The 25,936-nt window shown below is 45.0% G+C and overlaps 1 protein-coding gene across 1 annotated transcript in view; it reads left to right on the top strand.

Annotated features, from left to right (window-relative positions):
* The first annotated feature begins 256 nt into the window (after positions 1-256).
* BRINP1 (BMP/retinoic acid inducible neural specific 1) overlaps positions 257-25,936 on the top strand; it is a 63,182-nt gene continuing 37,502 nt past the window's right edge. The window contains exon 1 of the mRNA XM_054393468.1: positions 257-474. Coding sequence (XP_054249443.1) covers positions 257-474 — 218 coding nt within the window. The remainder of the gene's footprint in view (positions 475-25,936) is intronic.

Genomic DNA, 25,936 nt, shown 5'->3' with positions numbered 1-25,936 from the left:
AGTACTCTAAGCTGTAACACAGACAGAGTGAACTCTTTTAAATCTTGATTTTTTTTATGTCTGTTTTCGCCCTGAGAGACAGTTGTCAAAGGATCAAGGCAATTCCCATTTTTGATCTCTCTCTTTCTCTCCCTCCTCCCTTTCCTCCCCTCCATTTCTCTCTCTCTCTCTCTTTCTTTCCTCCTCTTCCCTCTCTTTTCCAACAGGACTCCACAGAATGGAGCAAGAATGAGAGGAAAAAGGCAGACAGAAAAGCATGAACTGGAGGCTTGTTGAGTTCCTCTACCTCCTGTTTATATGGGACCATATACTACTACAGCCCTCCCACCAGGACACAGCTGCTACCAACCAACATGTCTCCAAGGAATTTGATTGGCTTATATCAGACAGGGGGCCTTTCCATCACTCACGGAGCTACTTATCCTTTGTGGAAAGACATCGTCAAGGATTTACAACCAGATATAAAATATACAGGTACGTCTCTTTCCTACAGCTCCTGTAGCTTGGAGAAGTTGTTAGGTGGTGGGAACTCAGCCAGTTCCCACAGGCTCAAGGCTCAGAGTCAATGGGAGAAGGATTGTAGTCAACGGGAGACGCAGCATTGTCCCCGTTCCACCTGGAAACATTGCTTTGGTTCTTCAAGGTCCTCAGCTGGCAATGCAAATTGGTTCAAAGTCTGAGCTGCAGTGCTCTGGTAGTGGGATGAAGGCACTGCAGTACCATGGCAATGTGCACAACGTGCATGGAGATAAAAAGGGACCAAGGGTGTGGGTGTGCTTCACTTGTGGTGACAGATCAGTTCATGGGTAGGTTCACAAGTGCATTTTTCAATTTTCAGAGAGCCTGTGGGCAGGCCAAGTCTCTGTACTGAACCCATACAGGTGAACTGCCAATAGCTTCAGTTTCACATGGGCAAGAACAGACATAAAGATGTCAAGACACACATCAGTATCTCGTTTCTCACACTGTTGTGCATAAGCCATAGCTGTGTATAGCTGACCACAGACCCATGTAGATTGTCTCCATGTATGAGCTGAACATGGGCCCTGAACTGTGATCTTGGTTTAAGTCTTCCAATTAAATACCAGCAGAGAACAGGCAGAATTTGGACTTGCCTTAGCTTTCTATGCTTCCAAGCCTTAGTTGTTTCCTCTTTCAAGTTCTTCTTGCCAGCTGTGATATCCAGAAGCACACTTTTCTTTTTCCATTTTGCCCTGAAAAGCTGGGGTTCTCATATGAGTCTCTTATTAAAGCAGCAAGAGCTTTGAAGTGAAGGGGAATAAGCCAGAAAGCATCATGAGGTTTGTGTTGAAACCCAAAGAGACTGCAAAACTCTCACAGACGTGTGTGCATTTGCATAATGATGTAGTCCTGCTGTGATTCAGAAAGAGACTTGGAAACACAACCATGCAAACCAGTAGCCAGGAAGGTGCTGGTGAACAGCCCCCTAGCAACGTGCACAGAGATACCTGTACAGGATGGCTGGGGGATGGTGGGGAGGGCACAGAAACCACATGTGTGCAGGCAGTGTCCTCCCACGGGCAGAGAGCCAAAAGCACTTGTGGAGTGATAATGACATCATCTAAGTGTAGGGAAGAAAAATGAGTTCTGCCTGCCCCATGGCCTCCGGGAAGCGCAGCGTCTCCCTCCCCTTGCAGCAGCCCAGAGAGCAGGGGCAGGCTAGCATGGACTGAAGATACTGTTCTGGCTTGTCCTCTTCATTCCAAACACCTCAGGGGGAAGAGCCCCAAAAACTAGACATTATGCTGCCACACTTCTACTAAGGATGCCTCAGTGTGTTTGCTTGCACAGAGGAGCAGAGGGAACAGACTTTCTTCCTGCTTGTGGATATCCCCAACTCTCCTCCTGCTCTGTCTGACAACATCCACTCTGATTGAGACTGCAGATCTCTGCCCCATGCAACGCCCCTGGCAGTGGCACTGCCCTTTGCTAAAGAGCTGCTCAGCCCTGAATGCTACCACAGCAGTCTACAGGGGCTGCAGTGGGAGAGAAATTCATGCAATGAATGTATTCAGACACATCTAAGAACTGTCACTGTAGGTCAGGCCAGAGATCCATCAACCCTGGGATCCTGTCTCTAAGAATCATGGAGAAACGGATCTGGAAGGACCTTGAGAGGTCATTTGATCCATGCCTCTTCCTCAAGGCAGACTCAGACATACCTGTGTCACATCTGACAGGGGGTTGTGGGTAACCTTTCCTGAAAGGTTTTCCATGAGAGAATTCACACCCAGAACAGGCAGCCTGCACTGTGGCTTTGTTGTCTCCACTTTTATAAAGGAGCTAAAATCTTGTTTGCATGCAAAGCCTGTGATTTCTAGTTTTCTCTGCTATCAGGAACAAACTCCCCTTTGGTTTTCAGGAGACTGGGAAGAATTTGAAGGCTTGTCTTGGATCAGGATGTACTTTACATGTGGGAAGCAGAAAGTGATTTGTTTTTCTCCATTTCTGCTGGATGTTGCCAAAGCACTTAGGAAAGGCACTTGTAGCATGGGAAGGACACAATGTCCTTCTCCTTCTAGCATGGGAGAAAATGGTCAGCAGCATTCTGCATGCATGGGAGCCGTCTGAAAGGGTCTTGTGGATGGTCACAATGCTGGAGAAGTCATTATTCACAACACAAATTGGAGATGGGACAAAGTCTAATGGAAGTAGTTAGGGAGAGAGCTTAGAGAGATATGGGAAGACCTCAGGGACACCTAGGGAGGCATCTCATGGCCAGATATCATACACTAAGCTGAAAGAGGGGGCTGATAGCTTGGAGAAATCCAGCCATGTGTGTCATGGTTTGAGCTGCTGGGAGCTGAGCTCTTTGGATACACTCTCGTTGGGACTAGCTATTGCTCCTGCTACAGTCAGCTGAGGAGGAGGGGAAAACCTCCTGTGCTTCAGTCGAGCAGATGGAGCCATTAGGTAGGAGGCTGGCTAGATGTTGGATGGCTGTTTGTTTATAGTATCAGCCCTGATGGCAGAACTGGTCACTGAAAACTGGGGCCATGCATTTTTGAAGGAGTGTTAAAGTCAGTCTAGCTGTGGTGAATTAGTGGAGCCACGGCCAGTTCCAGCAGTTAAGAGCTGGACTCTGAGACCATCCCCCTCCAGAAGACATCATTTGACTGCAGGGGAAAATCTCATTTTGTGGGCTCCTTAAATTGACTTCGAGAACCTGCAAAGCTGTTGGGATTTTGTCAACTGTTTAATTCCAACATAGAAGCCTCTTTCCTCCCAAATGATGTCTCTCAATTGCTCTTTGCACTAGAGTAGCCCAAGGGAGGCACATATCCTACATTAAGGATATCACTCCTTCCTTTAGAAAAGCAGCTGATACGGAGCCTGGGAATTTTCTGCGTAGCCTTCCCTGACAATGTTCTTTTTCTCCCATACTTGTTTTTTGGTTGGCTGCTTTGTTCTTTTTCCCTGGGTCAGACAGTTCCTTGGGGCACTTGTGAGTTTGTGGAATGATGCTTGACCTGACCACTGCTCTTCTCCTAAGGACAAAAGCAGCAGACCTCAAACCAACCACAGCAACCAAGGACCTGGAGTGGATGTGAAATCAGGCGAGGGGACCTCACCCATCTCTAATTGAAACACTGGCTCTTGTTTTGTGATGATTTCCCCAGTGTCTTGCTGTGCTGGAGCATGGACACAACACATTAGGACCATGTCATTTACACTGGAACCCACAGAGATGAAGCCACTGTCCATGCTGCAGGGCAGCACGCAGCAAAACGCAGCATTTTCTTGATTTCACAGGTGGTGTTGAAGAGGAAGCAACACCAAACACACAACACTTCTCCTTGCATCACAGCTGAAGGCCAGCAGTCTGTCAGCAGCAGGCAAAGAGCCTGTCTTGGTTAACAAGGCTATTTTGTATGCTGGATGAGCAGAACTGCTGTGGAACAGCATCACTGCTGATATCTTTTCACAGGATGCCTGGGTCCAGATCTCCCCTCCTAGCATGGCAAGTTCAGTGCCACAGTCTCCAAAGGCTCATTCCCTCCTTCTGAGTATTTCTTTGTAGTTGTTTTTTCTCTCTCTCACACAAAACTTGGACAACTGATTTTCGTGGTACCCTCAGTCAAGGTTTGCACCTTTCATGTGATATTAGGAGGAAAGCAAGCAAAGGGGGAGATGTTTTCTATTAAATCCTGAACAGTAGGGGAAGATACAATTGCATTAAGGAAGCACATTAATCAGCATTGAGTCACACTAATAAGGATGGTTTGGGGGGGGCCTCTGGCAGGAAAATGCTGCTTTGATCATTATCTGTGCACTCTGATGCTAATGGAGATAGGATGGCAGATGCTGAGAGTGGTTTGTGGGGTATCTGAATATTCATTATCACCATCCTTGTTGCTGTTCCTAGTCATGAGAGCCTTGGGTGCTAGGTGCTGCATGAAGGCTGGAAAACAGATGAAGCTCAGCTTGGCTTTGAGACTAGGGCACTGCTCAGACCAGAAAACATTCCTGTTACCATGAGACAGTAGCTAACAGCTCCAGTCCACTGTGAAGAGTATTGTCATGTTGTCCTCTTTCCTTCTCCCAGAAACTGATTATTTAACCACAAGGCAAAGCAAAGGAAACAGCAGACTGAGCACTTGAACACACTATGCAAATGGCCAGGCAGAAGCACTGCCACAGAGACATTTCACTAATGATGCTGCTCATTTTAAGCAAGTTCTAGAAAACATAATCTTCTCCACTATATATATATATAGGGCTTGGTTGTTCAATGTCAGAGGTGAGGCATGGGAGACTATGAGAGAAGCAGTAAGATGATCTCTTCAGTTGGGTAGCCAAGCTGCCACTGCCACTTTTCCTACATCAAAGCAGGGACAGGAAGCACCACCTTGGAAAGAGCAACTCACAGCTGGGACCACCTTGGAAAGAGGCACTCCCAGTCAGGCAGAGGGATAGTGCAGGCAGTATCCATACATTTGTCCCAGGTTTATGGTGTGGCTGTGGGTAAGCTCCCATCTCACTGCCTTGGTTCCCTCCCACCACACAAGAATGGGAGCTGACAGCACTTTTCTGCTCTGTGTTGCTGGGCAGACTTAATTAAATGCTGCAAGGTGCTTGGAGGTAAGGGACGACAGCAACATAAAGTGGATGATCACAGAGGGTTGGAAGGGGAATGTGCATGTGCAAGAGGAAATGTGGATTTTCCTCATGTGGGAGTTTAATTCCCTTTTCTGAAATGATAGTAAGGACAGGGAAATCTGGTTCTCTGTGTAAGAGAGCAGGGAAACCCTGGGGTATGAAAAGGAGATCTGCTTGCCTTGCAATTTCTCCTGCAGCAGGACCATTTACAGGCTGCTGCTTTCATGAAACCTCCAAATACAGAATAATTCTGGCACCTCTGCCAAGTCTGGTTAAAATGCACCCACTGATGCAAAGCTAAGTGAGGGATGTGGCAACAAACCAGGCAGTCCTGCCCCATCCCATGAGACCCAGTTTTGTCCAGTGACAGGACAGGGCAGAAGGTTCTACTTAAACATAAGGAAAAAAAATCTTCCCTTTGGTGGTGGCAGAGCACTGGAGTAGGCTGCTCAGAAAGGTTGTGGAATCTCTGTGAAGGCATTGAAAACCCACCCAGGCATGTTCCTGGGTGATCTGCTCTAGCAGTAGGGTTGGACTAGATGATCTCCAGAAGTCTCTTCTAACCCCTACCATTCTGTGTTCACTCTGCCTGAAGTGTGATGGGACCAAATGTGCAACCATTACAGTAGGGTCCTTGAACATACTAAAAATAAAATAAAATAAAATAAAATAAAATAAAATAAAATAAAATAAAATAAAATAAAATAAAATAAAATAAAATAAATACAGCTCCTGTGATGGGAAAGGTTGTGAGAAACTGGCTGCACAAGCCAGCTGTAGATGGATTGGGATGGTATCTGGAGAAAAAAATCTGTTTGGTTTTGTTGTTTGAAGTTTATTTGTTTTTATTTTTTTTTTCCCTCCAAAAAAGGATGGTGCAGGTCTGGGACAGGTCAATAGAGAGTTGAGGGTTATCTCCATCCCTGGCAGTTTTCAAGGCTTGACTGGACAAAACCACAGCTGATATGCTCAAGAGTTGGTGATTGTCCTGCTTCAAGCAGGAGGTTGGATTAGGGCCTCCCCAGGGTCCCATCTAACCAACATTTCTATGATTTCCCTGTCTCTGATTCAGAGTGGACACTAAACTGGGTGCTCATAAAGGGATTTGCACTGCTGAATGCATTCAGCCACACTAGAGATTTTTATTTAGTCCTAAAAAAAAAACCTCACAAATCTGAGCAGCTACGTGCTCTCTAAATGTGTCATTCCCTCACAGAAGGGGAAGAGAATAAACATGAAGCAAGGATCTTTGCTGTACAATTGACTTAGAAATGCACATGCTGTTCTGCTGCTTAAATTTTCCCTTAGAGGAAAGAAAAAAATATAAAAGAAAGGGGAGGAAAAAAAAGAAAATCTGGCCTCACAAAACTGTCCCAGAAAACTTTCAAAGTTTTATGGCACCACAAATTAAAAACAATGGGCCAGATTCTCTGTGGCATAAATATGTGAAGCTGCTGACTTCAAGGAAAATTCACCAATTTATGGGCTGGAGAAGCTGTTGTAGTACATCCCCAGCACTGCCCAGAGCCTCAGGACCTTCATCCACAGCAGCCAGGTTTCTAAGGCTGCTTGCTCTGGCTCTCCAGCTGGGAGCATTATGAGCTTTTAATATGTCTAAGCAGAAGCAGACTGCAACTCCTACATTCAGTCACAGGACTTGGACAATCTGGCCACTGAATGTGAGGACTCTATGAGTAATTTTAGCAGCTTTCATTACAGAAATTTTGTCTTTCCTGAACTTTCAGGCAAGTTTCCTGCAGACCTGTGATATCCACAGCTGAGGAACTGACAGAAAACCAATCTGGCATGGAAAAAAAAAAAAAAAAAAAGAAGAAGAAGAAAAAAAAAAAAAGTTAATTTTCAATTAGATCACTTCTGCAGTTTTGTTCATTGTGTGGTGAGGTGACACCAACCCCATGCAATGCTCCAGGCTTGGAGAACAATAGCTAGAAAGCTGTCAAGTGGAAAAGGACCTGGAGTTGCTAGTCAACAGCTGTCTGAAGATGAGCCAATGTGTGCTCAGGTGGCTGTGAAAGCCAACAGCATCCTGTCCTGGATCAGGAATAGTGTGTCCAGCTGGACCCAGGCAGGGATTGCTCCCCTGAATTTGACACTGGTGAGGCCACACCATCAATACCAGGTTCAGTTTTGGGCTTCTTACTCCAAGAAGGACATTGAGCTGCTGGAGAGTGTCCAGAGAAGGACAATGAAGCTGGTGAAGGGTCTGGAGAACAGGTCTGGTGAGGAGCAGCTGAGGGAACTGGGATTGTTTAGTATAGAGGAAAGGAGGGCTGAGGGGGACCTTGTTGCTCCCTACAACTACCTGATAGGAGGTGGTAGTGAGGTGAGGGATGATGAAGTTCAGGTCGACCATTAGGAATAATTTCTTCCCCAAAAAGGTTGCCAAGCCCTGGAACAGGCTGCCTGGGGAAGTGGTGGAAGGGTTTCAGAGCTGTGTAGGTGGTGGTGCTGAGGGACATGGTTTAGTGGTGAACTGGCAGTGCTGGGCTAACAGTTGGAGTGATGATTTTAAAGGACCCTTCCAACCAAAATGCTTCTGTGGTTCTAGGTGACAGTAAAGGGGCAGAACTGTGTGGATGGAGGCAGTAATGGGGCTAACAGGGCTTGGAGAGTGCTGTTTTCCTCAGCAATGTGGATTAATGTCATACTGAAGTGGCTGTGAAAATGCAGGCTAACTTTTGGCAAAGACAAGATCTATTAGAGCTGCTTCCACCATTTTTTTCAGTCCATTCTTCTTCTCCCCTTTCTCCACTCCTCATTGACTCTTTTTGCTGTCCCTCTATTGGATTGAATTTAATCTACTGGTCACTAGAGCTGTACAAATAATTGGTTTTGTGGTTCACTGGTTGCAGGGCACAAAAATAGCATTAAAAAGGGGTTGATCTGAAATGGATGTTTGCTCAACTTTTCAGTAAAATGAAAAAATCAAAACATTTCATTTTGGGCTCTCAGTGAAAGGTTTAAGCTTTGTTATTTGTTTTGATTTTATTAATCCAGTGAATTTTTTTTTTTGGGAGGGCAAATTTTAAGGCATAAAAGCTCCTCTCAAAACACAAAGTCAACAAATACCTCTTAAAAATGTCAAAAGTGAAACATTTTGATTTTGGGTGTATTTTGTTTAGCTATTTGCTCTTCAGCTTGCTCCTTCAATTGATGTGGAATTGGAAATAGTTTTGATGCCCTTGAAATAAGGAAGGAGAAAGTAAAAAAGCTCTGGCTGTCCTTATTCTTCACTCTGCTACTCTGAAATCTTAAAACTCCCCAGGCTTCAGCTTTGACTTCCCTTGGGCTCAGCTTTTAGCATCTTAAGATAAAAAAGGAAAACAATCCTTTCCCCAGCACCACTGGGCAAGGGAGGCACAGCTAGATGAGCAGCAGGGTTGGAGCTTTGGTCTGAGAGGGCTCTTGCTTGTTCAAAATGAAGCTGGATGCTGAGACCTGACTGAGACAAACTGTACAACATGGGTGCAGACACAGTTCCTCTCTCACACACATATCCTGGCAAGCTTTCAGCCCTGTTCCAGTTGTTTGAATGCTCGAGGCATGCTAAAAAGCACCATGAAGGTTCTTCTCAAACAGCATTAAGGTGATGCTTTGCACTGGTACAAATTGATAGGCACTGTTTGGCTTTTTCATCTTTGCTTTGGCTTTTTTAGTCATGCTGAAGTTCTGCTGACAAGGTTTTCCTATTAGGTTTTTATGCTATGTGCTTAAAGGGGACATCAACTTTTATGTTTGCCAGTCAGAGGAAAGGTTTTTTTTTCTTTTTATTTTTTTTTTTCTTCCAGGAGAGGTAACACAGCAACTGAAGGACAGAGGGAGCTGAGATGAAAGGAGGCTCTTGCCTCTGTGTGGAATGAGCAATGGAAATCTGTGTAGCATCACATGGCAAAAGAAAAAAAAGTCCAAAATCTCCACAGTTTACATTATGCATGTAAACGAGTGGTGTACATTCGTTTGTAATCAGTAAATGCCTTGTAAGTAAATGTGTGCAAACCAAAAATTTAAATCTATTTCCATAGTGCATGTAAACAATGAAGCTTTCCAGTGCTCTCTTCAATGTAAATGTTAATCTAAAAATGACATTGCTACAAGTTTATGCAACTTTGCAAGAGAGCCACGATTTACATTCCTGTCTCACCAGCTCAAACACAGCAGCTTGGCAAACAGGAGCCATTCAGTGAGGGGCATAAACCAGCCAGATCCATCACTTAGCTTCTCCTTCAGCCACCACCTTCATTCTTCATGCAGTTCAGGGACCAGTGTCATTACATTCCCTGCACAATGCCTCTTCCTGAGCATGGGAAGCTTTTAATGTATTTGCATAAGCAGAATAAAGGCTGAAGCAGGGGAAGGCAGAGAATGAGTCGAGCTGAGCTGTACAGTGCTCAGTTCTGGGGCTGCTGGGCTGAGCTTAGCCCTCAAGCCCCCCTCACTGGGGCTGGAGGAGCAGCTGCTCCGGCTGTGTTTGGATTCAGATGGTGAGGACTTGTAAACATCACTGCCAGCTGCAGGACTTGACAGAAGGACACACCTCTCCTTCTCTTTGATATTCTTGAGAACAGAGGGCAAACGGAAGGATGAATATCACCAGCCTTTTATGTGCTCAGAGCTGCAAAGACATTAGAGCAGAACATCTGGCCAGGCTTTAGGGAAGGGGCAGACCCTCATCTCAGCGTGGCAGTGCACACCCAGGCTGTAGGGAACGGAGCAGAAGCAAGGCACTGGATGAGTTTGTGTTGTGATAGGGTGCTTGTGGTGAGGACATGCCATTTCCTCTGGAGGAAAGCAGCCATGGAAGCTGTGTGTTGGGAAGGGCATCTCACTGCCTGGCTGCCCTGCCTGCTGACCTGGGCAAGCTCCTAGATGGATGGGCTGGGTGTTAGCACGCTTCTGCAAAGTTGCATACTCAAGCACAAAACCCAAAAACTCCCTCTCTGAACCAGGAATGAAATATTTTAACTGTGATCCAAATGAATCCCAGAAACAGCAGAGGAAGATATTTTTAGTCAGTGAACCTTTCCAAAGAGATCTGCATCCTGCTGGCCTAGGAGGGAGCTTCCTACACAGTCCTCTCCAAGACCTTGCTTGGTGAGGGGATCTTTTCAGCTCTGCATGAAAGGTGGAGTGCTGTGCTGAGCAGGCTTCCTGAGACTGCTCCTCAGAATGCTGCACAGCAATGACTCTGCACGTTCAGCTCAGATTTCTCCAGACTAGCAGACTATGGTCCAGTAGCTTGGGAGCATATTTAAAGGCTAACAAGGCAAGGAGAAACCTTCAGTCTTTTATCTGTGAGCAGATTATTAATTCTGCTTTGAAATCAGGCAGATGCTTATTTCAGCAGAGGAGCTGTTACATTAGGAAGGGGGAAAAAAAAAGGCATCCAGTTAGATGCATGGAATAATTTTGTTCTGGCACCAGTGCAGCACTGGGAGATAGTATGACTGTACCTATTACAGGGGGTTTTCTATTTCTGGATCCCTCTAATGTTTCCCTTGGGTTCCAGAAAGTAGTTTTGTTGCGGGTTTTTTTTCCCCTTTCTTTTTTGCTGATTGCCACCCACCAGCCTCTGTAAATGGAACAAGATGTGTCCCACTGGGGCAGTTGGAGCCATCCAGGCTGGTTTCCTGTGTTAAACTGCTAAGTGCAGGTACTGATCCCAAGGACACATCTGAAAAGAAACCCAGGAACCAGCCTAGCCTGCAGAAGGGAAGGAGAAGGGTTTGGGTCAGCCCTTTTGTGCCAGGATGAAATCAAACATACCTTTGTGAAGCCAGCTTTTTCTCTCTGTGCTGCAGCATATGTGTACCTGGTGAAGGAGCTGACAGCATGTGGGTGGCTTGGTGAAGCCTTGGCTTCCCCTATGGAGAGCCCTGGGCAGGTGGAACTTGATCTGCTCCTGGGGAGCAGGGTGATGGCAATATTTAGGCTGCCAAGTCTGCACCAAGGACACTATTTACAAGTCTGGAAGCTCTTTGTCTCAGGTCATCAGACCTGGATTCCAAATCTGCAGCACTTCACAGCCTTCTACTGCTGACACAGTGACCATCATTTACAGGAAGATGCAATGAGGTTCCCTTCACCAAGGAGTCATTTTTGCCAGTTAAATACATCTCATCAGGCGAGAAAGAGAATCACAGACTCATAAAATCAAGGAATGGCTTGAATAGGAAGGAACCTTAAAGATCATCTTATTCCAATCCCTCTGCCATGGGCAGGGCTACCTCCCTTTCTTGCTCAAAGCCTTAACCAGCCTGGTCTTAAACACTTCCAGGGATGAGGTTCAACAACTTCTCTGGGACTTCCAGTGTCTTACCACCCTCGTAGTAAAGAACTTCCTCCTATTGTCCAATCTAAATCTACCCTGCTCTAGTTTAAACCGTTTGCCCCTTGTCCTATCACTACAAGCCCTTCTAAACAGACCCTGCCCAGCTTTCTGGTAGCCCCCTGCAGGTACTGAAAGGCTGCTATAAGGTCTCCCCCGAGCCTTCTCTTCTCCAGGCTGAAAAGACCCAACTCTCTCAGCTGAGAGGGAGGGGAGGAGAGGGTTTGGGACAGGAGCTGAAGATCCCACATGGTATTAACAGCCATTGAGATGGCTGGGCCTGAGGCTCTGAGCAGCACAGGCTGCAGGCAGGTGCTTCCTCCTCCTCCTTCCCTGCCAAACTCCTTGCAGCTGCCTTGGCTCACCAACCACTCTATTTCAAGAGGACAGAGGTCCTCTGCATTATCCCAATGCTCTGCAGTGCCTCCATCCTGCTCTAGCAGCTGCCCTGAAAGGCAAGCCTTGAGGTCTGAGACCAGCAGCTGGGAGCAGGGCCAGGCTGGGGCGTAGCAGAGGGATGGGATTCTCTAAAGTCTCTGCTATGCTTCTAAATCAAAGTCCCGCTGACAACACAGAGCACTAAATGCCTGCCTGGGGCTCTGCTCCTACAGTCATGTGACAACATCAGAATTTAAGCTTTAATTAAGAAATGAGCAAGGGGAGGGAGGGAAGAGTCTCTAGCCTTTCTGACTGCAAAAGGAAGCTTGGAAACATGACCCGAGTGCAACCAACATCTGCTTTAACGTGAAGACAGCTCCCAGCAGAGGGGTAAGCAGCCAGAAGAAGCCATTACATGAAATTCCCAATCAGGGCAGGCCTGCTTGTGCTTCTGCTTGCAGTGAAAGGCCTTACATGGAGGAAAGAGGGTTTCCATGAAAGCTGTGCTATGGGATAGTTACATCAACATGTCCTCTCTTGCTGTCCATGAACCTCAGGCACCCTGGCGGGGCCAAATTTTACCCTAACACAGACTCTGCTCATGGACAACCATCATGTAGGTGTGGCAAGAGCCAGCTGGCCACCACTGTGCCCCTGCAGGCTGAATTGTGCCCATGGTGCACAGCATCTTTTAAGCAGTGGCATGCAAATTCTCCTCTCTGGGATTGTGGCAGGAAGTGTTTTGCCACCTGGAGTTCCTTATCCCAAAAGTGGATGGACTCCTTTGTTACGCCTATATGGCATGCTTCACCCTTCAACACTTGACATGCTTGCTTATGCTGTGCTGTCTCCTGACATCAGTTTCAACAAAGACAGGGAGCAAATGGACATTTTAGAGACCAGTCAAGAAGTTTCTGGATGCTTTCCATCTCCCAAGCAAGAGAACCTTTGCACAAGGCTCATTGAAGAAGAACCCTGATTGCTGGCTATACTTTCAGCTAGCACACCAGGATCAGGTGTGTCTCATATTGTAAGAACTTCTTTCATGGTATCATGAAAAGCCAGTGGAAGACCTATTCCCCTGCAACTTACAGCTGGGACTTGTCTCTAGATTCTGAGTTAGGGATAGCTCTTGCAAGCATTCTGACACTGCCTTCTCTGCTGCTGTGGCTGGAGATCTTGTCATTTCTTCAATCAAAGCATCCCTTTTCATGCTTCAAAGAGTACATATGGGTTGGTACTAGCCTAGTACAAAGCACTACTGGACTTGTAGTGACTGGCAGGTCTGCTGGAGCACTGACTGGGGTTAAGCACTGATTTCAGTAGCTGACCATCAGAGTACACTCAGGGGATTCACCTTGGATGAGGGTGCAAACACTGACCAGGAAGGGACACAACATCCCCACAGCTACCTGGAGGAGGAAGAAGCAGCACTGTGTTGTGTTTCCATTGTCTGTGTGTTCATACCCAACCACACCTTTTTTTTTTTTCCCTTTCTGTTTCTCTTGTACCGGTTCTTTTGCTCCCAGCAAAGGGAAACTTGCCTATTGAGTATTCAGCATTAAATATTTCAGTGCTAGCTTCCAGCTCTTGAGCAAAACCCCAGAAAGAACATTACTTTCTACTCCCTTCCAAATGTCTGGGCCTCTCCCTGGGGAGTATAGGTGCACAGCCTGGGTAAGACTAATAAGAGATCTTGGTACACAGGAAGAACTGTGTGTTGCATGGTTAAGAGCAAGCAGGAGAGACAGGAATACGAGAAGAAGGTTGTTAGCTGCATCTCTGGTTAAAGCAAAATGAACAGTCCACAGCAGGCTAATGTGTTCTCCATGTATTTTGCCTCCCTTCCCCCCTGTTTTCTCCACTCCCTTACCCCCCATTCATGCACAGATTATGAGGGTTTTCCTATCTCCTACCCTAAAAGACTCCTGACTGCTTCTTGGGAGCATTTGATATTTGAAATCTGTGCTGGAGCGTTTCAGCAGGCGAGTGCTGCCGAGTCACAAGCTGAACTCTATCTCAAGACTATTTAATGTCTTTTCAAAGCCCACACTTTTAGAGTCCTGTGATTATGTAAGAGTCTCAACTCTTTTTTTTTTTTTTTTTTTTTTTTTTTCTAAAGTAAGTCTATGGGCCTCATAATTGCTGAGGCAAACTTGATAAAATGACTCCTACATACTCGGAAAGAAGAAGACAAAAAAGAAAAAGGAAGAAGAAAGAAGAAAAAAGAAAAAAAAAAAAAACCCAACCTGAAGTTTATCAGATTTAGAAAGTCTCATGAATTTTAAAACCAATCTCTTAATTCTTTTTTGGAGCCTGACTCATGATTTTCAAACAGTTAGCAATATGGCTGTAGGGATTGTCAGGCTGGTTTGTTATCTTATTAGATAACTTACATAAAATATCCAAACCCATGGAGGCTCAGAGATTGAGCACTGCACTTCAGCACACAGCTGGAGAGAACAGTGTCTTTTCTTCTGCATAGATGCTGAGGATCTCCACTTAATCCAGGTCTCTAGTCACCACTGCAGCATAAATATTTCCCCAAATTATATTATTGCTAATCACATGAATGAGAATAGCCATAATATTGATCCTCATAATACTTAGGTTATTAAATTTGAGTTTGAAGGTAGTTTTGCAGGGCAATTCATAACAGTAAATCTCGTCAGCATGCATAAGCAGGGAAAGCAAGCCACAGAGCAATAGCACTGCAAACCCAGAGAGAAATGTCTTCTGGAGCCTTCCATCTCACCATAGGATTGCACACTGAACAGACAATAAGAAGTGTGAATAAGTGTACAATACCAGAACGGAATTTTTGCTAATTATTTGATAATCTCAGATGCATTTAATTGATCCAAAAGGGGAGAAAACAACCTCTGGATGTGGAATCAACTAGTTCCACTGTTTTTATGAGGTATATGCACCACCCAGGAGCACTTTATCCCTGGAATGGCTACACACACAAAGACAGGGATGTTGGTGTGATAAGATGAAAGGGGGTTGCCACTATTATCACTAAGTGGTGGCCTTGCCTTTCACATTCATGTTCAATCAGGTTGTCCATGTTCACTTTAAGACTAATGCAGACTGAAGAGTTAGGGAGGTAACAGAGCATACTGTGCTTGTAGCTGTTCACAGAGCCTCACAGGTGGCTCTGTGCAGACAAAAGCATTGATGTTTGAGCTGCATGCAGATAGGGTGGCTGAAGCATCTTGTGTAGCTCAGAAAAATGAGAAGGCTCTATAACATGGGACAGGAAAAATCTTGCTTGCTCTTCTAGGGTTAGCAAAGGAGGAACCAAGAGTGTGGAAGAAGCTAAATACTACTATGTAATTAGCTTACAGGACAATTCCAACTGTATTTGGACTTAGTTTTCTTCTGCAGCAGAGTCATAAAAAGAAGTTTATTATATTCAGTCCTGGGGACTGAGATATTTGCCTCATGCCTTTTAAAAAAGACAGTGCTTTATCTCCTGTATCTCTGGGTGTGAGCATCCAAAGGTAAAGAATTTATATGCACAGCTGCTCTCTGCTAGCTGGAATAGAAGTTTCTCAGCTCTCTGTCAGACTCTTGCAAGTGTTTCCAACACTGGGGTGGGATTTTCACTCCTAGTGGTGGGGATTGTGCACTAAAAGGGGAGTAGATCTGATGAAGCTCTACAAGGATGGAGGAAGGCAAATGACAGGATGTCAAAGTCTTTGCATTTTAGGTGTAATCATATTGCCCCAGTGAGGCAGAAAAAAGATTTTCTCCAAAGTAAGGTTTTGTCAAAATGTTTTATTTTGTTAGTAGTGCAGTGTTTCAGGCTGATGAATTGGATTCAACATAGTTTTGAATCCCTGCCCTCTCAGGTAATTAGTGACTATGGTGAAAGAGAGAGATCTAAGAAATGAGCTGTTTTGACAAAATTTTGTCTAATGAAAACATTACAAACTGTTCCAGATTCTTCCAGCATGGAACAAAGCCAGATTCTACAGCCTTGGAAATATCTACAAAAAGGAATAATCTCCTTGGACAGCTCCAGCTGCAACTGAAGTCAGAGCTCTCCCATACGTGAACGATTTAAGCTTTGTCTGGAGACACAGAATTGAAGCCCTTACCAATTACAGATGAGTTATCATCAGGTGCCACAGGGACTGAGTAGTAGAGGATTAGCCAGTGCACACAGAAATATTGAGCAACTCACTACTACCTCCTATTGTGCTTGTGCCAGTGGAAATCCTTCTTAGAATGGCATATTTTATTCAATTTTTAAGAGCTCTCAATTTTTCATGTAGGAAAGGAAGTTGGAGCGGCGTCCAATCTGTAATCAATCAGTTCGCCTCTGCAGAACAGCTCTGAGGAAGCACTCTTGCTCTTTGGTCCTTTATCTCCTCTCTGAACTCTCAGAAATTGTATTTCTGAATGGGATTAGTGTGAGGGAGAGGGAGAACTATGGCCAGGGCAGTCCTCAAATGAATCTCATAGACCACCATCCTCTAGCAAGTGGCCTCACCAGAACTATTCCTAACCCACACACCTCTGTCTCTAGTCGGAAGCAGCAGATGATTTTCAGATAAACTTGGCCCAGAGTTATAAAGCAATATTTAAGCACTTTGTGTAGGTGCTTAACTACCTAAGTGTTAAATTCCTGTAGATTTTAGCAGGCATAACAAAATCAGGAGCTTTTGAGCAGGATCTGTCATGATCCTTAAATGAGGCTTTCTATAACATAAGCCAGGAATTTATTACCCCTGGTAATAAATCACTAGAAACACACCATGATAAAAGGAAGAATAACAGACTCAGCTCATCCAGGGTCCTCAAAGCTCTTTGCAGCCATTACTTAGAGTTCCTTATGATAGCTGGGGGGAAAGGCTGGGTGTTGTTTGTTTGTTTAGAATGAATAAATTAATCATTAGTAAAATATTATGCGGTTCATCAAATATATTATTCACTAGCTATTTGTCAAAATAACAGCTCAGTCATACATTATCCAAACTAAACAGCTATAGTGTGTGCATATCTACTCATCAGATGATTTATTCAGCCTTTTGTGGAACGAGTTAGTTATTGACCGTGGTTTAAATCACCACTCCCATGGGAGGTGGAGGCTTAATAGGTTGTGACCTCTTGGTGAACTTGGACGATCACTTTCTGATGTGGTGGTGTCCATCACCTGACACCACAAGCAGAGTCCTGTGTCTGGGCTTCCTTTCAAAGCTCCTTCAATAAAAGTAGTTCTGGTTCTATTTATCTATAACCCATGCAGGTCTATCTCAAGTAGAGAAACTCAGCTAATTGCTTAAGATCAAACTATGATGTGCATTCTCCACGTTCTTGTATAAACAGAGCCTGAAGCCAACACTAAGATCCCCATCTCAACAGGTTAGAGTCCCTCTACTTCCAAGCTGCAAGAAAAGAGATTTAGGAATCCCAGTTCATGGCTCCATAGGACAGATCACACCATTTTAATAATGCTGGGAAAGAACAGAGGAGCTCTTTACCAGGTCCCTCCCAGCTTCCTCTCCCATGCCAGCAAGCTGGACTTCTTCCAAAAGTGCCTCAGCAAAGCAAAACTACGTGACTGACACTAGCTCCCCTTGTCAGTCGTGACCAGCATCCCAGAAGGCTGCAACTTCTTCCATTGCCTTTATTGGTGTCAAACACCACAGCCTCTCCCCTGGGTTTTATTAGGGAAGCTGGTGCCAAACCACCCAGCTTCCTCCTACTCGATAAAAAATGTTTATTACCCAGTAAATTCTAACATATCAGCCGCTTGTTATGGAGGGAAAAGGTCACTGGAAGAGAAAGGAAAGGTGGCCTTCCATTGGAAATTCTGGCTGGGTAGGCATGAAGGAGTCAGCACCAGGAAAATATCTTTTGATATGATAAAGTCTCATAATAGAAAATGTTGCTGCAATACAAGCCTCGTTTCTTCAGATAAATATTTAATATAGATCACTAAAGATTAATCGAGTACAGAAAAGAGTCTCTCCTATGGTTGGTGTAAAGAAAACATCTTCTTGTTAATTTATTATGGAGCCTGAAATGAGAAAAAATCCTATAGAGAGAGAGGGAGAGATGCTGGGGACGGTTTCCATAGAGAAGCAGAGCGCCGCACCACAATTTATTTAGTGTGTGGGCAGAGGCCTTCCCAGAACCAGCTGCAGCGTGGCATTCGCATGATAAAAAACCCCAATGTAGGAAGAAGCCCCACAGACTCCTCGTGTTTTGCTGCTCTGACTTGTGCACATCCCAGAGGTTCCAGAAATGGTGAGACTGTGGGACCTATAGGCTCTCAAAAGCATGCTCCAGCTGGGATGAAGAGTGTATGATAGCGTGTGTAACATCCCATGGTGCTCCTCCAGGAAAGGGCATTCAGTCCTTTTGGGAGTTAGGTGGGACCCCAAACTCATTGTGGGGAGATAAGCCTTGAGTCTGATCCTGTAAGTCTGCTTGCTTTAGCCAGAAGTTCCCACAAAATGCTCCCTCCAAGTTTGTCCAAGTTGTTGTGGCCATTCTCCTCTGTGCTTCTCGCTGTGTTGGGCATCAAATACAGGGTGATGATATGAGATTTCTACCTCCCATGATGTTGGGATGTGTTTATTGACTTCCAACATGATGGGTAGATGACAGGACCCTTCTACTTTCTCCAGCATCATCTACAGAAGCCATCTTCCCAGCCATTTTGCAGCTTAAATAGGACAGTTACAGAAAGTAAATCATGAATAGCAGGAGAAAGAGCATGAAGGAGAAAATAAGAGACAGACATGGGAGGAGACAAAAAAAAAAAATACAATTTCAGCTGAGACTGAAATGGAACAAAATCAATGAAGTGGAGAGATACATGAAGGCTGTTCAGATGGCCATCCCCACTGATGTGAAACCTGTTGCACCACCGGCATCTTGTGATCAACTTGTGAATAAGGGAGGACCATTTGCTTTTAGATCAGCAGTGGAAGGGGGCAGGAAAATCTGTCAGATCTTTCTGTGCTCAGGAGTGGGGGAAATTGAGAAGCCTCTTCCTGAAATGCAGGTTTTAGAGGCCAGAAGCACCTCTGAGAAATAAAGAACCCATTTTTATTTGTTTCTCTACAGGTCATATTTTGTTTTCCTCCCCAACCTTTTCCTGTTTATATCTTCCCTGAGTGGGGAATGTTTGTGTTGAGCAATTGACAAAAGAGTAGTCCACCTGTTTAGCTCTTCCCAGCAGAGAGGCCAAGGGAGGGAAAGTTTGATGCCACCAACCAGATCCTAATCATGCTGCTTTCAGACATTCAGGCTATGTAGCTAGAGGAAGAAGGCAAGAAGAAGAATGGTTAGAAAAGAATGGTTGCCCTTCCTTTGTGTGGCATATGTAACTGATATCACAGGATGCACATTTGTTTCAATCACAGGGATGATCAGAGAGGCTTTAGCATCTGGTATCAGAGAAGCTTTAACCATCTGCAATGGCCAGGGGACTAAAAGGACTTTCCAGGGTTGCAGCAGTAGTCTTGGCACTTCAGGACATGGTTTAATGGACATGGTGGTATTAGGTTGATGGTTGGACTCAATGATCTTAGAGGTCTTTTCCAACTGAAATTAATCTGGGAACACTTCAGTGGTTTAGCACCAAACTTGGTAGAGTTTGACTCAATGATCTTAAAGGTCTTTTCCAATCAAAACAATGCTATGGTGATTCTATGATTCCCACCTCACACTCTGCCAGGAACAACTTTTTGCCATTTGAAGAATTACAGTCCTACACCTGAGGACAGTCGTGGTGGTCTCTTTTCAGAGTGCATCTTGAAGGCTTTGTCTGCTCCCAGAACCCAAGTAGCAACCAAAAAGCTAAATAATAATTCTCACTAGTGCTACCACAGGCTGTTGGATTTGATACAGGTGTGAGTGGCAGGCCCTAGCCTGGGGCTTTCTAGGGGAAAGACTAACAGATTTTTAATAGCAGCAGGGACTGTTGCAGTCATCTAATATAAAACTAATCTGTGTTTAGAACATTTACTTGTGGCATGTATCTGGTCAGGAGAATTGCAACAGCTGAACTACCCCCCAGGATAAGCCATGGCTGATCAAGGGGCTCTCATTTTCATCTCTGCAAACACTGTGACTGCAGTTCCACCCCTGTCACCTTGGCAGTGGCTTTCATCAGCCATGCCCCTCTGACTCTGCCTGTCACGCTTCCTACTCCCACCCCAGTGAGCCACAGAGATAATCTATGGAACACAAACATGATTTCATAATAAGTTTTCTATGCAGCCAGGATAAAGTGCCAAACAGAATCAGAAAACAATCAGTCAGCGAAAGTCGGCACCGCCGGTGAGCGCACAGCTTGTAATGCTTCAGTGCCCAGGAAGATGGAGGCTTTAAATACAGCCACAACCTGCCCTTCCTGCACGGGATGAGGGGGGCAAGGAGAGAGGGGCACTTCAGGGAAGTGGGAATACCCAGTGCATCTGCTGGAACAGGTCCAGAGGAGGCCACGATGTCAGTGGGAGAACTGGAACCCCTCATTCTGTGAGGACAAATTGAGAGAGTTTGGGTTGTTCGGTCTGGAGAAGGCTCCAGGGAGATGTTTTGTTAGGTTTTCACTGCTTAAAGGGGGCCTACAGGACAGATGGGGACAATCTTCTTAACAGAGCCTCATGTGACAGGACAAGGGGTGAAAGTAAAAAGGGAGACTGAGATTAAATAGGAGAATGAGATTAGATAGAGGGAGATTGAGATTAGATCAAAGAAAGCTTCTACACTCAAGGTGGTGAAACCCTGGCCCATGCTGCCCAGAAAAGTGGTAAACCCCCCATCCTTGGACCAAATCCATGTCAGGTCATTTGGGGCTCTGAGCAACCTGCTCTAGTTGCAGATATCCCTGATAACTGCAGGGGAGTTGGATTAGATGATTTTAAAAGTCCCTTCCGACCCAAACCATTCTGTGATTTTATGAGTCTATGACATCCTGTTTGGAGTAAGTTAAACTAGGAGTAGAGCAAAGCTGCAGAGATACCCCAGCATGGAGTTGCTGCTTCTTATGTTCAGAAATCAGCAAGCACACCAGCATCTGGATTTTGCAAAGACCAGTGTGAGAAGCAGGGACAAGTAGTTGTGCTACAGAGACAAGCCTTTGAGATGAACGTGCACTTATTGTGGAGGCCTCTGGGTGATGCTCTTGCACAGGACCGCATAATTGATTCCCACTGTAGGCAGTTTGAGGATGCATCTCTCTCCCCCATCGTCCTTGCAACAGCCCCTGCCCTGAGCTGATTGAAGTTTACATCAAGTTCTACGTCTTGCCAGAAGAATATGATCTGTTATACCCTAAATTTGTTCTCAACACAATGCAATAGCTGGGAGATAGGAAAAAAAAAGAAAGGAGTGCTGGGAAGCGTGAGGAGGGGAAGCAACTCCATAAAAAAACAAACAAACAACAACAAAAAATCCAAACAAACAAACAAGAAACGAAACAAAAACAAACAAACAAAAAACAAACAGGAGAAAGAAGAAAACCAAGTGCATGGAGGGGAGTGTTAAAAAGCATCCTGCTGGCCTGAGCAGCAGCACAGCCAGTCTGGCAGTCTACCCTAGGTCAGGAGGATTAGGGCTGTACCCCAAGAGTTAACTTGCTTGTGGCAAGGAGAATGTTTCCCCCTTGCTCCCTTCTTGCTGGTTCACTGACAATTGTGAGGTCTCTAGTCAATCAAAGCAAACATTTGGACCAGCTCTCTCCCAGACTGCACAGTTATTTTATTTATTCATTCTTCTTCAGTATTTGTAAGAGTAGGGGGATTCATGCTCTTTTTTTTCCTGTCTTCTTTACGCACCTCAGGCTTGAGTCATGTAATTGTCTAACTCACAAGTTCCATTTAAGACATAAGAATAGGCTGTCTGGTAGGATTGCAAAGAAAACGCAAGTCTTTAAATCTCAGAACCCAGAAGGCAAATAAAAAGCATTGCAGACATTGTTGCATTGTTCAGTAGATAAATATATACATATGCATGTGCTTCAGAGTCCTGGGGTCCAGTTCATTACTTCTGAGCAGAGGCTCAGATGTGCAATAGTGCATATCCCTTATTCAGCCATATGTATGGCTTCAGATGGCACAGGACTGCTGCTTCCACTTTGCACAGCTCTCAGCCCCTTAAATAGCTGAGAGGGGAGGTCTTCCCCTTAGCTTTACTTCAGCATCTGATACCCCCAGCCTAAGTTTTCAGTACTCAGCGAGAGCCTGGCTTTAACTTAACACAAACAAAAAAGCTTAGCGGGAAAGAAAGCGCAGGCAAGAGAGGAAGGATCAGCTTGGTAGAAGCTCCCACCCAGACTCAGCAAAGGATTCCTGAGCCATGGTAAAAGAGCAAAGCAAATACCTGCCAAGCCAAAATGAAAATCTGAGATATAAGAGCCTTTATCCTCTATTTCACTCTCTACTAAACATAAAATAAAGTCCCACCAAAACTCCTCCTAATAAACACAAAACCAAACCAGCTCTTCCCTCACCTGCCCTGTACTCAGGGAAGGGGATGGTGTTCTTTGGGCTCTTTGTCCCAAACCCTATGTTTTGATGCAACAGAGTAGCTCTGCTGACAGCCTAGAGACCTGCTGGACTTTGAGACTGCCTTTTCATGTGGGGCTGGACACTGGCTGCACTGAAGTTGAGGAGGTCTCACTCTTGACTTTTCCGAGACCTGGATTTCACACCTGAACCTCAGCACGGGAATGGGTTTTTTTTTTGTAGCTGAGCAGGCACAAGCACAGTGTGCAGATGCCTCAGACAGTGAGTTCAGCCTTCAGGGTGGTGAGACACTGGAAAGGATTGCCCAGGGAGGTCATGAATGCCTCCCTGGAGGCATTCAAGGCCAGGCTGGATGAGGTCTTCAGTGACCTAATCTAGTGGAAGGTGTCCTTGCCCATGGCAGAGGTGTTTGGAACTAAATGATCCTGAAGGTCCCTTCCAACCTAAACCACTCTGAATCTATGAGTCTGTGATCCCACCATCTACTGTAGACCTTGTTGGTGAGATACTTTGGCCTGCCTCTAGGTCTGGGTTCATTTTGTTCATGGCTGTGCTGTGTGCTGAATCTGCCTTTTGGAAAGTTGTTCATCTCCTGCTGCTTTTGCTTCTCTGTCCACAGTGACACATTTGTTTAACAGTGCTTTGAGATCCATGTGTCAAAGTCATAAACAACAACTAAAGGAAATGTGACTCGTGACTGGGAAATTGCTAAGCATGAGCCTGAATAACCAAGTGCCTCAAAGCCTCACAAACAGATCCCAGTAAACAAAAGCATTTGCATTCACTTGTCCCTGTTCTCTGGCTAGGACAGAACAAGAATAAAGCTTCTCCTTTATGACATGCTGCCTGAAAAGCATGGTTGTCTTTTTTTTTTTACTATTTTTTTTTTAATTCCAAGGCACTTTGCAACATGCAAAAAGATTGCCTTTCTTCAGGAGTCTCTGAATTTTATTGTAGTGTCTGTTTCTTTCTTTTTTTTCTTTATTTTTATTTCCACCATCAAAACATGTCTGAGTTTGAAATGGCAGGACTAGGGATGAAAATTAAATACATCAAACCTGATTTTTGTCGAAATGAGATTTTGGAGCAACCGGGGGAACGTTCAAGGCTTTCTCACAGCTTGTGTTCAGTTGTTGGTTGCTGGTTTTTTTTTCTTCACTAAAGAGGGATGTAGTCTGAGGAAATGGGTTACCTTTTTCCTAGAGAAAATTTCTTCAATTTTCCTGTAATTCTGAGATGTCAGAGGCTTTTTGGAACAGGCTTGGTTTTGTTTTAATCTTGAACAAAGCACAAATATCTCTAATTACAGATGGCTTGAATTTTGCTGCAGCTATGCTCTGCAGCCCTATTTTTTTAGCCCTTCACCTCTTACATTATGCTTTTTGCTAGTAATTTCAAGTTAGTGACCATCTGAATCCTCCACTGAGGGACATTCTCTGCTCATAGACACTGTGTATATTCCTTCTTGCTGGACACCATTGTTATATTAACCCTTGATGAGTGGCCTGAATGTAACAGCACAGCTTGGAAACTAAACGGGTGTTGAGCCACAGAATTTAGGCACAGAAATGGGTGTCCTGAGGAATCATGGGGAGGAACCACTCTTTTCTCCCACACCAACTTGGAGGAAGTAATGTCACAACAGCATAGGTGTAAAGCAGCAAGGATCAGAGTGGGAGAGGAGTGTGGGTTGTTTCACAACATCACAACAGGTTTTGTTCATTTGCACTTTCCTACCTCTATCATGTACTCATGAATGTGTTCTGCAAGATCCCTTGCAATGGGTGATGATTCTGGATGATTCTGAGGTTGGTGACCCTGTGTCACATCTAGTCAGGCCCTAAGGAGCAGGCAGTGATTGCTTTGTCTGCCCTGTTTTGTCTCTGCAAGTTGTGATTTCTCTACATCTTCTCTCCATGCAGCCTGGAGCAAGCCCTTCCATTTGAAGGATAATCCACCTAGAGTACTGTGTCCAGCTCTGGAGTCCTCATCATGGGAGAGACATGGAACTGTTAGAGCAGGGCCAGAGGAGGCCATGAAAATGATCAGAGGGCTGGAGCCCCTCTGCTGTGTGGATAGGCTGAGAGAGTTGTGGTTGTTCAGCCTGGAGAGGAGAAGTCTCCTGAGAGACCTTCTTGTGGCCTTTCAGTACTTAAAGGGGACAATAGAAGCACAGGGAGGGACACTTTATCGAGGCCTCTTTTGACAGGACAAGGGATGATGGTTCTAAACATCAGGAGGGACATTTAGATGAGATAGAAGAAAGAAATTTTTTACAGTGTGGGTGGTAAAACTCTGGCACAATTTGCCCAGGGAGATGGGACATGTTCCATCCCTGGAATCATTCCAGGCCAGGTTGTTTGGTGCTCGGAGCAACCTGCTCTAGTTGCAGATGTCCCTGCTGACTGCAGGTGGTTGGACTAGATGACTTTTAAAGGTCCCTTCTAACTCAAAGCATTCTGTGATTCTGGGGATATTTCCTGACAGGGAAGGATATGGATCCCCTTCACTTCTCCTAAGTTGGGCAGAACTCACTTAGCTGGCCTGAAGCAAAAGATGCCTGGTGTAAACAGGTGGCTTTGCCAACTGGCAGTCTTTGTGTATCTAAGCCACCCACGAGCAGGAGCCTTGCATGCTCACTGGTGTTTCCATCAGCTGAGAATGACTCAGGGACGAGGATGTGGGCGAGAAAGGACAGGTTTCCTAGCACTGCTGAGCCAGCAAGTGTGGTAGCTCTGCCCAGGTGGCACTGCCAGGACTGCCTTCAGGGCACAGCTGAGTGTAGGAGGCAGGGTGGGCTTTGTATTTAAATGTTCCTTTTTATATTGTCCTCCAGTCTTGGTGAATTTGAGCCTTTGCCAAGTGAGTAGCACAACTGACCAGAGGAGGGTGATGGCTCCATTATCTAACAACAGTTCAAATTTTGAAACATGGTTGCATGCTGGGCTGGAGGAAAAATTTGTGCTTTTTGAGAGAAAGGGGCAATCAAAGCTTAATTTCCAATCCTTATTTTCCCACTGTTGACAAATGCTGGGCGTAAGTTGCCAGCAGTGCAGAAGCCAGGTACCCTAGCCTGGAACAAGAGAAATCAAAGTTCAATTCTGCATTTCTCAGAGTGTTTTTTCATCTGAATTTAGCTCTGAATCATAAATAAAGAGCAAAGTTTGGGGCTGTGGTGTCACAGGCTGAGGTTATCAGCTTGCTACAGGTAAAATAAGGGGAAAAGCCAGTAGTGCACACACCTGGATGTGCAGGAAATGAAGCAAGTGCAATTTAATAAAATGACTTGTTCCAAACTATTCTTGTTACAGACTTTGATTCACACTGCTCTGCTGATGTGAACACTTGTAGGCAGTGAATCTAGCTGGTGAATTTTGGCGTAAAGAGTGCTCACTGTGACCTAGTGTGGACCAGTCCTCTCTGGGGTGATTTAGCTGCTCTCTAAATTAATATCTCTCCATCTCCCATTTCAAACTTGATTTCCAAATCAACAGATTTAAACACTTTCATGTGCTACTTAGCCACAGGAAGAGGGACTTCCTCAAGAGTTTAATCCTCTAACTTACTGGAGTCCAAGCAAACACTTCCATGTGAAAAG

This window comes from Indicator indicator, chromosome 28 (genome assembly GCF_027791375.1).
Source record: "Indicator indicator isolate 239-I01 chromosome 28, UM_Iind_1.1, whole genome shotgun sequence".
NCBI classification, from domain to species: domain Eukaryota; kingdom Metazoa; phylum Chordata; class Aves; order Piciformes; family Indicatoridae; genus Indicator; species Indicator indicator.
The sequence above is the reverse complement of the archived record's forward strand: the minus strand, read 5'-3'. Positions and strand labels throughout refer to the sequence as shown.